Consider the following 12,363-nt stretch of genomic DNA (forward strand, 5'->3'; position numbering starts at 1 on the left):
GGTTTTTGGGGGTTTTTTTAAAATTTTATATGTGTTTTACTTTTTTTTTTTTTGGGGGGGGGGTAATGAAAGTGTTCCAAAACGCAATATTAATGTATTGACGACCTAATATTAGTAAATATGCTTGTTTTCATCATCATTAGCTTTGTTCGTAGTCAAATGTTCTCGAGTGCTAACGTTGACAATGGCAAAAAGTTTAGGTGATAGCTTACCAACATGCAAATTTAGAATTTCTTCTGGAGGATCAGTAGGATGTCTAGAGTTCATCAGGTAACTGGTTCTCTGTTCCTTTTCTGTGAAGTATTTCAAATGTTAAGTCCTGCAACTTTAATGACAAACGCATCAATCTACAAGTCAACTTCTGAGCTGTCTGTAACTATCTCAAGGCAGCATGATGGTCAGTGATCACTGTAAGCTTTTCTCCACTTAGGTACATTTAAAATTTTTCTACAGCCCAGATCACGGCTAGACATCCTAACTCTGTAGTAGTATAGTCTCTTTCTGCAGAGTTCAGTGTTCTACTAATACATGCTATGACACCCTCCCGACACAGAACTGCTATCAATCCAACATTTGCAGGACAGAGAATTCACAAAAAACCCACTTTATTTTCTGGAATGTATGTTCACAGTGAGGGGGGGGGTCCATTTCCACGTAATACGCTTCCTTCGTAATTGATATAAAGGCTTAGCAATTGTGACAAAGTTTGAAAGGAACTGATTATATCAAACACACATACCAAAGAATGTGCTTAACTGATTGCAGTTCTTTGGAGTTGAGAAGTCTTTAACGCGTGCACGTTATCATCATTTGTGTGTACTCCCTCAGAAGTACGTTTAAGTTCTAAATATGATACTTCTGGTTGGCAAAATTTACTTTTATAATTGTTTACATAAAATTAGCTGTATGAAGCATGTAGAAAACCAACGGTTAAAATATGGGTTAAAACACTATAATGTCTTCGATATAAACCTTGAAACATGCAGTTGCTCCTGCTAGAACCTTATCCATAAACCTAAGGAAGGTGGCATGTGCATTTATCATTCCAAATGGCATCACCTTAAATTGATAAAGTCCATAGTCCGTTATGTAGGCAGTCTTGTTTCGGTCCTCCCTTTCTACAAGAATTTCCTAAAATCCACTTGATAAATCTAACGTACTGATACATGCCGCACGTGACAAAGCATTCAAAATATCACTTATAAGAGCAATGGATATCCGTTAGATTCTAAGACTTGATTCAATTTTTCTGTTGTCCACATAGAATCTAAAATCATTGGTCTTCTTCTTCTGGACAATATCTATTGGAGAAGCCCAAGAAGAAGTGGAAGGTCCAATTAACCCACACATGTAGTTGGTTTCAAGAATATCTGCACAAAATTATGATAGCAAATACAAATTTCAAAATGATATCAAACATGATCAATCAGACCACGATACAATAATTGTGCTCGCTGAGGAATATGACTGATGTCACTGTTATGCTCTTTGATCCACATTTTGACAAAATCAGGCTGGTAAATTGTTGTATTATCGTCTTGGAAGAGACTTTGTTCATGAATGTAAAAATGGAACTGAAAGGTCCCAAATCTGGACATAAGAATATCCTCCTTTAACATACTGTAACGCCAGAACCACATAAGAAAGATCAAGTGCATGTTTGTTCTTCATATTTTACTTTAATGTTACTAAAAAGAATTCAAATCCTATCTCACACAACTAGTTGTCTCTTTGTCCGCATTTTGCACTCAAAGCCACATTGAAATCTTACTTCCCTGTTTGCGTGAGGTAAGATATTGTTGAACTGATTGCCTGCAGTAATATTACTGTTTTGTGATATCCATCATAATGTATGGTTGTGTCAGATCCTGTCCACTGATAAAGGAATTGGTCAAATGTGAGTCTGGCGTCTGTTGTATACTTAATGAGCCTGTGCAATCATATTTTCCTTTCGACTGTCTCTAGTGATTGGTTACCTTAGTTTTTCCTAGAAGAAGACTTTTACCCTGTTTCATTTCCACTCTCGACACACTCTCATAACACGTATTTTTAAACAACTAGTAAACAAACGAATTTTGATAAAGACGCTCCTCTAGATAGGTACAAATTACTATACCCCTTTTAAAGTCAGGTACTCTTGCTTTTATCCGTATTCTTCCACACTAACCGTAGTATAATTACATCTCTACATTTCTATGGATTAAGCGATCACGTGAGAAATCGCATGACGTGATCGTTTTTCTTTTTGTTCATTTTTTTTGCATATGTAGATATATAGAGTATATTACAAGTGTGTGTGCATGTTTGTTCTTCATATTTTACTTTAACATTAGTAAAAAAATTGTGCGAAACGTGACTCATCAAATCCTATCTCACACTACTAGTTGTGTATAGGTTAATTGCAAGCTCCGATCAATAAAGAATTAATATAATATTGACCCTACTCCAAGCACTTAGGAATCAGATAGACTCCTTCTTCAGTGAAGATTGACACAATTAATAAAATCTAGTACGCTCTAAGTTGTGATGAAAAATATTTTTGTTCTTTCATATTTGTTACTGTATCTATTTTTACCACCTCATTGTTTAAATGATATAAAAACAGCAACCTTAGAGTTTTTATGCACTCTTATAATAGAGCAATGTATCCTATTTCAAAGCTACAGAGCTAAACTATAAGGTGTAGGATAGTATTATCGCAGATGTATAATAAGTGATGCATACGATATCAACTGCAGCACTTAGTAAATCTTACCTTTGGGGCGCTACCATTGTATACATTTCCATTGAGGTCTTGCAAAAGGTTCAGTATACACACTCACAACATTCACATTGCATTAGGTATGTGCAACCGTGGACATTATCACTTCCAGCTTCATATCATACAATTTACAGGCAATGTCTGTGAGTCCTACATGGACTCTTATGCTAGTAGCATCCTTTGCCATTACATGGGCGATTTCGGCGATTGGTTCCATAATAATTGTAGATCTTCCAGAATGGCTTTTGTCACATGAATTCTTTATTTCCTCAAATTTCTGAATCAACTTCTGCACGGTCTTCTTTGCAGCTTATGTCATTCCCAAAGAGCTGCTTCTGTGGTGCAGTTTTTTCTAGTAAGGCATCACTATCTGCCTTTACACATGCTAGTTTCTACAATCGTTGATATATATACGATTTTTCTAAAACAACTTTTGGGTAGTATGAAAATTATGCAATGATAGCGCCTCTTGTGACAAAATTTGAAAAGAGCTGTAACTCCCTTTCTATGTACTGCTTATTACACTTGTGCAATGGCATCAACCTACAAATTATAGTTTAGATCGTATTAAAGCACTCTCAAGCGGGATACTTGTTTTATAATCACTGTGTGTGTGTGGTACAATTGTTTTGTATATGCAAAATATGATTACTTTGTTGGAAACAATATACTTTGAAATATTTTATTCAAATTAGAAAACTATATACCAGCGATATAAATACTGTTTAGAATTTTTCAAAGTTATTTAATTGTTCATCTTGAATAACATTAACATTTACAAACGCATTATAACCTGGCTTTATTCAAAAGGAACCTTATTTCACAGCGTGTAATAACGCATTATTTAACAAAATGAACAGTTAATTATAATTAAACCTACAGAGACAAAAATCATGTTGAGATCATTAATGTATGCTATATACTGGTATTATTTTGGTAAGCCTTTTTACTTTTGCAAACATTTTAACACAGTGAGTCCTTTAATAATACAAAATAATTCAATCGCACCGTTACGTAATGAAATATAAATTTCTATTCTCAAATAAGAATACTTCATGTCATATTTAATATTAAATACGCATGCTCCTAAACTACTTATTCTTGGGAGTACTTTTGTAACACATAACCCTTACTTACCATACTCATTCCATTCCCCATTATAGGCGTTGTTATATGTCTATTAACTCTATGCTTTTAGTGCTGCTTCACCGATGGATCCTTATTCTTGGGAGTAATTTTGTTTTTCACCCCTCAGTTTAGTTAGATCAAAGTACCCTAGGTGGTACAATACAAAATAAATTTTAATCAAATTAACCTAATTATAAATTAACGATTACTATAACCCGAAAAACTGATTATAAATATAATCAAAATTTAAAAATGCAAAGAACGAAGCTCTATTTCTATCTAAAATTTTGTGAGATATGGTCGTATAAAAAACCTGGGATAACTTTTGGTGTTTAAAACTTTCTTTCGTTAAATAACAATTAACAAGTGTGATGAAATGTCAAGATGAGAATGACACTGAAGTGAAAAACGTAACGTTGCGCGAAAAGATATAGATTTCAAAGTAACTTTCACCGTAAGATGCCGTACTTCCCGTACAACGAGTTTAAAACACCAAAATTATTTCTTGAAAGGCACCTTACATCAGCCGTGTATATTTGATTGTTTTTAATTTCGCGCAAAGCTACACTAGGGCTATCCGCACTAGCCGTCCCTAATTTAGCACTGAAAGACTAGAAGGAAGGCAGCTAGTCATCACCAACTCTTGGGCTACTCTTTTACCGACGAATAATGGGATTGACCGTCACATTATACGTAGTTATTTAATACTTCATTATTACAACGAACGTATCTGGAAGCGGCGCATAACAGTTAAACGTTTTATCAGTACTTTGTTCGTCAAAATCGTTACACACCGAGTGTTAAATGTGAACATTTCAAAAAATGACATATTTTCAACATACGAAATCGATAACGTTGTTTAAGTAAATGTTGACGTTTTATGTCTAAGTTATATTCACAAAAAAGGAACAAATGCCTGCCTTAGCACCTACTAAAAGTAAAACAAAATAAAAATAAAACCACACCGTAGTAAAACTAAAAGTTATACTTGGCTTGGCAAGCTTAGTAGATTTAGGTTAGTCCTAATTCCATAAACTAAACTAACAATGTGGAATAATGAAAGCAATCTTAAAGAAATGATAGAGTACGAATAATTTACTACTGTTGCTGGAAAATAAAAATATTCTACTGCCTATTAAACTTACTAAGACTAAGAGAGCTACCTACGATCTATAAATAAAACATCGTTATCACTCTGAAAGCACGCACAGTGTCTACGCAAGAATTACCACACCGAACTACCTACCTCAGTATTGTATTTCAATGCACGTACATAATAGAAAATAGTGCATAATACATTGACCAACAGTGACACGAGCTTCACACTTGCTCTGGAAGTGATAACGATGTTTTGTTTATAGATCGTGGGTAATCCTCTCAGTCTTAATATTGTTTATAGACAGTAGAGTATTTTCACTTTCCAATAGCAATAGCAAGTTTCTTTATGATTGATGCAATTTAATAAAACAGTACGAACAAGTAAATTTACGTCAAAGTATGCAATGTTGTGAAACTTATCAATAGACCTACGCATGTCCTGTCCGGCCACGGGAATTCTCCTGAGTCATAACCGAGTTCGTTACTGTTGATGTTCATTACCTGTTATAGTTTTGCTGTTCAAATTAAGTGTTGAAACTTTCTAGAACTGGTTACTAACTTGCTGGAACGAAGTTTAGATTTTTCTTGTTGTTTGATGAAGGGTTCAGGGCATCACCATGAGTAACTTTTCACATTTATGTGTAATATTGTTGTACAATTGGATTATAAGTTAGATGATAATGACTGTACAATTATTTGAAGGCTAGAATTAGTTAGTTATGAATATTACTACTTTCTGGATAAGCGCTATTTCTTTCTCTTTTCTTACTGTTTCATGTTTCCACTTTCTTAAAAGATTTCAGTGCCCCTACCCCTTCTCCGTCGTCAGTGTTAAGGTTTCATCGTGTAAGTTCAAAATTACTGTGATACTACTAGTAAAAACGTTTATATTACACCACATATAATTGTCCTAAAAAGGGATCATGCTTTGTTCTTTTTATACGGCAACAATCACTGAATTAAGTTTATTATGAAGTATTTAATCTTATTTTACAATTTTATATATTATAGTTTTCATATACTTAGTCTTTGAGTATGTGTATCGCTAACAACTTTCTTGTTTCAGTCTTAGTCTTACTTCCGTTAAGACATAAGTGTTTTCCTTTAATTACGAGTGACCATTTGATAGTCATCTCAGTTATCAAGTCTATAAATTGTAATTTTAGCTTAAAACTGTTTTTAAAAAGCAATGGACAACTAATTTGCTCAATAATAAGATATTCTTATTCAGAAAAACATTAATAATCTTAAACTATTCTCACTTAAAAATAACGTCGTTTAGTCATATGCTGTATGTCGTAGAACATTATCGTTACAAAATAACAGGACAATTTCCATTCTCTCCCTTGATTATCAATAACAGATAAATACATATTACCTTCTACTCTTCACCCAACAGTGAACATTGCTAACTTGCAGACGACAAACACCGAACACCAGGAAACAATAGAGTGAAAGTGTACGACATCTAGTGACGTTGCCGACATTTTCTAGCAAATTAATTAAATTATGACAATTAACTAGACTTTCAAGTTGTGTAAGATGCATTTAAGCAGGATATACGCTTCTCAATAAACAAATAAGAAATTAAATAACTCGTATTAATTTGATTCTAAATGAAAACCAAAAACAAAATTTTTGACTATACAACTTAATTATTTAACATGCACTTAAGATATTAAAAGCTTTTTGTTTTTAGTGTTTGTTATAAAACACATGGGTCTCTATTGAAATTAAATTATTCTAAATACACTATAGCGTAATGAAATAAAATGAATCAACATTTTACTAGCTGTGGAACATTTTCTATAGATCATATTAGTGTACAATGTAGCCCCCCAGTGGCACAGCGGTATGTCTGCGGACTTACAACCCTAGAAATCGGGTTTCGATACTCGTGATGGGCAGAGCACAGATAGCCCTTGAGTAGCTTTTTGCATAATTAAAAACAAACAAATTACTGTATAATGTCTCTGCAAACATTAAATGAGAAATTTATTGCTTCTACCTCATTACTGTTTTACTATTTCAGTTAATTTTATATAAATGTTAAGGAAATATTCAATAATTTTATATAAATATCTAAAATGATTATAAATATTAAAAACACGGTAATACCAAAAACATTTTTAATACGGACGTTTCGTAATTTTCTTAAATTCCATCATCAGCGTTAAAATCTCAAAAAAATTGTAACTAGTTCATAATATTCTAACTACGAAACATTATCATTGAGGGAGTTTTCGTATTCAATCGGACGTTTCGAAAGAACAGGTATAAACGGTAACAATATAATAGAATGTACGATAAAACGTGCGGCATACACTTGTTTAATAAATAGCATTGTTAAGATAATCTATTATAGAGAAGGGCTTAATTATAAGTATAAACACTGTATCTTTAAAATAATACTAAATATCACAGAGAATCCGGAATTGATTACATTAATGACAACAGGGAGGAATTGATGTTAATATTTAGTGTTGGGTGATAATTGAAAATGGAGAGATTTTCTTTAATAAAACTCGCTCAATGCTAATGTTACTTTTTGTAGTTCGAATATTATGAATTAATGTGTTTTTTTCAGAGATTTTAACGCTGATGATGAAATTTAAGGAAATTCCGAAACTTCCGTATTAAAGATGTTTTTTAGTATTACCGTGTTTTTATTATTCATTATAAAATTTCGTTTTCCACCCGATGAATCAGTTCTAAAATTATTGTATTTAATAATATCAGCATGTCGTTTAAAAAACATGTAAGTCTATCAGTAATTGTTTGCTAACTAGAAATATCCAGATACTTCACTTGTCTTTCATATAGAGTCATTTCTTACTAGTACGTAACATTCTGAGTTGATACATTTTTTCACAGGTATGGTCTGTGACCACTAAGTAATAAAACGTTTAGAGAACACAACTTATTCCGAATACACAGAAAAATGAATTTAATTACAGTGGATTTATGTTAATACATACGTTAGCCTTTAAGTATTTATTGTAATAAGTTTCAGAGTTTTTGTATTTGATTAAATTCAAAGAAGCTTGAGGTTGATATATATATATTAATGTTAATAGTTGCAGTTCTAATGGGAGAGCCGAGCGTGGCCTAGTGTTTAGTGTTACAGGTCCAAAGCTTGAGCAGCAGTTCCGAGAGAATATGGGAGGGAGCTAACTGTAACAGGCACTTGAGGATGACTATGCCCGAACCTTGACCTGGCCGTTTATCCCATTTATCTCAAAAGGTGCCGTTCACATTTAAAATACCAAATACTTAATGGAAATCAGTATTGGACGAAAAGAGACGAATGTTTATTCATAGTATATCAATAGTTAAAACAAAAAGACTAAAAAATTTAATAGAGATTCTATACAAGAAATTTCCCATACACACTTACGCATATAAAGCTCCAATATGTGATATTCTTGACCTTTGACTTACATGTATCTTAACTGATGAAGACCTCCAGTGGCTCAGTGGTAAGTCTGAAGGCTAAATGACGCTAAAAACCGGGTTTAGATACCCGGGGAGCGCACAAAACAGAAAGCTTATCGTGTAGCTTTGTGCTTAACTATAAACAAACGAACACGCAGAATGATGTAACTGATATAGTTCGTGAAAGCGGATGTGTTTTCCTTCATCATAGTATATTTGTTTGTTTGTTTTGAATTTCGCGCAAAGCTACACTAGGGCTAACTGAGCTACTTTTTTTACCAACGAATAGTGGGATTGACCGTCACATTCTAACGCCCCCATGGCTGAAAGGGCGAACATGTTTGGTGTGACGGGGATTCGAACCCGCGACCATCAGATTGCGAGTCGAGCGCCCTAACCACTTGGCCTCATCATAATATAGAAATCCATGGTATAATAACCGTAACAAACGTCGTTGAAACTGTTTGCTTGAGTTTTTGTTGTTAAGCTCAAAGCTACTCAATTGGCTGTATGTGCTCTGCCCACCGCGGGTATCGCAACCTGATTTTTAGCGTTGCAAGCCTTTAGTCTTACCGCTGAGCCACTGGGGCGCACTTTAAGTATCTTTGTTTCTGAATTTCGCACAAAGCTACAAGAGGGCTATCTGCACTAGTCGTTCCTAATTTAGCAGTGAAAGACTAGAGGGAAGGCAGCTAGTCATCACCACCCACCGCCTACTCTTAGGTAACTCTTTTTAAACGCCCCTACGGCTGAAAGAGCGAGCATGTTTGGTGGGACGGGGATTTGAACCCGCGTCTTGCAGATTGCGAGCCCTAACCACCTGGCCATGCCGGGGCGCTGCTCTTTAAAACTGGACAAAAAATAAGAAGAAGAAAAAAAGAAAGAACACATAAGTTGAATTTTGACAAAAGGTAGAAAAATGCAGAAGATTCTGTCGAAATTGGATCCAAATACAATTATACTTATAACAAATGAATTATAATGCATTTCCTTAAATTTGATTTTATGATAACATTCAAATAAAGAAACAATGAAAAAAAGTTATTTAATTTGCAAATCAATTTACCATAAGAATAAGAAATTGGATTCTCAAAATAAGATAACTCTTTTGAAAATTTGAGCTTCTTTATTAAAAAAACAACAACAAAAGGCTTTCAACTGAGTACTGTAGACGACGAAAGAAGTGGGTAAGGGATGATGTGTTCTCCTCCCATTCCAGCTAAGGAGCCCCAGTGACCAGAGCATTTTACTCACTTATAATCAGTAGAAGACAATAGGAGACAACAGTTGTTGATTGATCTAGATTCTAAAAATGTTCGTTATTTGTGAATTAACTCAATACACAAACTCTCCCCCTCTCTCTCCTCTAGGCACATAAAACAAAATCTACATAACATTCGTCTCTCTCATGATACTGATTCTCAAAAAATCAGATACGCTGTATGTTGAACAGCCTAGTTTTCTCACGTTTACATACAGCGCGCTTTACTATAATTGGAATACTAGAAACATTCGGTCGGAAGTGACCGACCTAAAATTTAAAGCGCACTATGTCGATTTTTACCTTATACATTTTAATTGCTGCTTTTTTTTTCTTTCTCTTTTTTTGCTGAGTTTAGCTTTTATTTTCTATAAAATCATTTAACGCAATGAATTCCCTAAGAGGGGAGGATTAAGATAAACCCCATCTGTGTTCGTTACTACAGTAAGTTTAATGTCTTCTTTTCACCACTAGATACTGTTGGGATTTAGAAGACAAGTAGAAAAATTGGTTCTATTTAATCCGTCTGCATTTACGGGAGATTACAACAGTCACAAGAAATAAATCGAATAAATTATATAAGCAAAACCTGGAACTCTGGCACACACACTGTGACTACGAATATTTACTTTAGCTACGATAAAGTCAAATCACTCTTATAAAATAATTTTATTCAACCGACCCCTTAGTGGCTCGGCGATAAGTGTGAAAAAGATGGGGTTCGATACCTGTGGTGGTCACTGCATAGCCCATTGTACAGCTTTATGTTTAACAACAAATGAACAAATTATTCAAACCCTCGGTTCAGTTTTGGGTAAATCGAGCATCTGATCATCCGTGATGTGACCTGAAATGAAAATGACTGCTCACACTTTTAAATGAGCGTGTGGTAGAAGTGATTTTAGAGATTTATAGTTTATTATATTTCACTTCAGCTAGGAAAGCCTGACACTGATGTTGTTTGCTCAAAATAAAAGTGCTGATAAGGTTCTGAGATATTCTCGACCACTCATCTGAAAGAACGTATTTCACAGCATCTTTAGTGTCTGGGGTCACCTGGTGAGATGTGACTCATCTCTAAAAAGTAAACCCTAAAAATGCATGCGCGATGTAATCGAAGTCTGATGAACGTGTAGGACACTACATTCGATAATGTTTTTCTTCTTCAAGGTGGAGGGTGTTATTTTGTTTGTTTGTTGAATTTTGTGCAAAGGCGCTCGAGGGCTATATGCACTACCCACCCCTAATGTAATTTTGAAATGATAGACAAGAGGGAAAGCAGCTAGCCAACAAGACCCCCCGCCAACTCTTGGGTTATTCTTTACCAACGGATAGTGGGACTGACCGTCACATTATAACGCCCCCACAGCTGAAAGAGGGAGCATGTTTGGTGACGGAATTCGAACCCGAGACCTGCATATTGTCGAACGCCCTAGTTACCAAGAGGGTGTTATTATCCATTAACCTGAACTCAAAGTTAGTTACACTAACGTATGGCGGTAGAAAGGGTCATAAGATGTAGTCCATATAATGATTATTCCTGCCCACACTATAATTTCACCACCATTATATGTCCTACACTTTTGCATACAAAACAGGTCTTTCCAAGCGAGTATAAGCTTGTTATCTAGCTTCAAAGTGAAGCATGACTTAACTGTATATAAAGAATATTGACCCACATGTTGTTGATCCACTGGTATCATTGCAAGCAAGCTGTTTTCTGTTTTGCTCTAAGCAGAATACACATCATTAGACGTCTCGCATACAAGTCAGTTTTCCAACCGCTTCTTCACTGGAATAATATCCAGTTGTGGATACAAGCATGTCAATCAGTTTGGAAACAGGTACCGTATAATGCAATGAACTAGAGTCAATAGATAGTGACCAATTGCTTGTGGTTTGGGTGATGCTTCTCACTGTTCAGATGTCCAAACAACTGTACCACTGTTTTGGTAATGGTTCCACATTCTGCTACTGACAGCATAAGACACTTTTAGCCTATTGTGATTGGTAGGTTTTCTTTCTTCCGATGACTCTCCACAAGAGTAAAATAAACAAATGTCTTCTTTAACACGTAGTCAAGGTCCTTGAAGAAATTGGGGGATCTTAAACTCTGATGTTCATTTTAAAATTATCAATGAGACGAGGTTGTGTCAAATCACCATATATACAACATAGGCTGAGTGACCAATCATTTACCTCTCATATCACACCGTGGATAATCAAATACCTGATCTGCATAAAAATAAACTAAGGGACGATTACCATTAATTTTAAAGTGGTTTTGTCTTGTCACGGCTAAAATATCCTAAAATCCAGTTATTCTTGAATTGTTTTGTGCAGTGCTCTCTTCCGATGGAACTAAAATCCTTGTGAGCGATAAGAACAAATAAACACATAAAATATAAACGCTGTTTCCAACGGCAGTAGTCTTTATTCTGGAGATATGATGTAAACAACCTCTTAGTTTACAAAAAACGTCTTAGTTCCATGTGCGGGTGAGCTCCAGAAACACACTTTTAAAATGTTCTCTTTTTACGTACAAAGCATGTTTTCAACATAAAGAAATAGTACAAATGCCAATACTTCAGAAACTTCATAATTTATTTTTAACTTAGTTTTGCTTGCTTAGATAATAATTTTTATGTTAGTTATTATATCACTTTGGGAAGATTCTCTT

General features: G+C 34.6%; 1 protein-coding gene across 1 annotated transcript in view; it reads right to left on the reverse strand.

Moving 5' to 3' along the window:
* Positions 1–4,026, reverse strand: part of LOC106478885 (dual specificity protein phosphatase 22-like) — a 21,295-nt gene extending 17,269 nt beyond the window's left edge. Inside the window, exon 1 of the mRNA XM_013939465.2 lies at positions 3,899–4,026. Within this exon, the coding sequence (XP_013794919.1) occupies positions 3,899–3,919 (21 nt within the window). The 5' untranslated portion in view covers positions 3,920–4,026. The remainder of the gene's footprint in view (positions 1–3,898) is intronic.
* Between the last annotated feature and the right edge of the window lie 8,337 nt (positions 4,027–12,363).

The sequence above is a fragment of the Limulus polyphemus genome, unplaced genomic scaffold (assembly GCF_000517525.1).
Source record: "Limulus polyphemus unplaced genomic scaffold, Limulus_polyphemus-2.1.2 Scaffold259, whole genome shotgun sequence".
Lineage (NCBI taxonomy): Eukaryota > Metazoa > Arthropoda > Merostomata > Xiphosura > Limulidae > Limulus > Limulus polyphemus.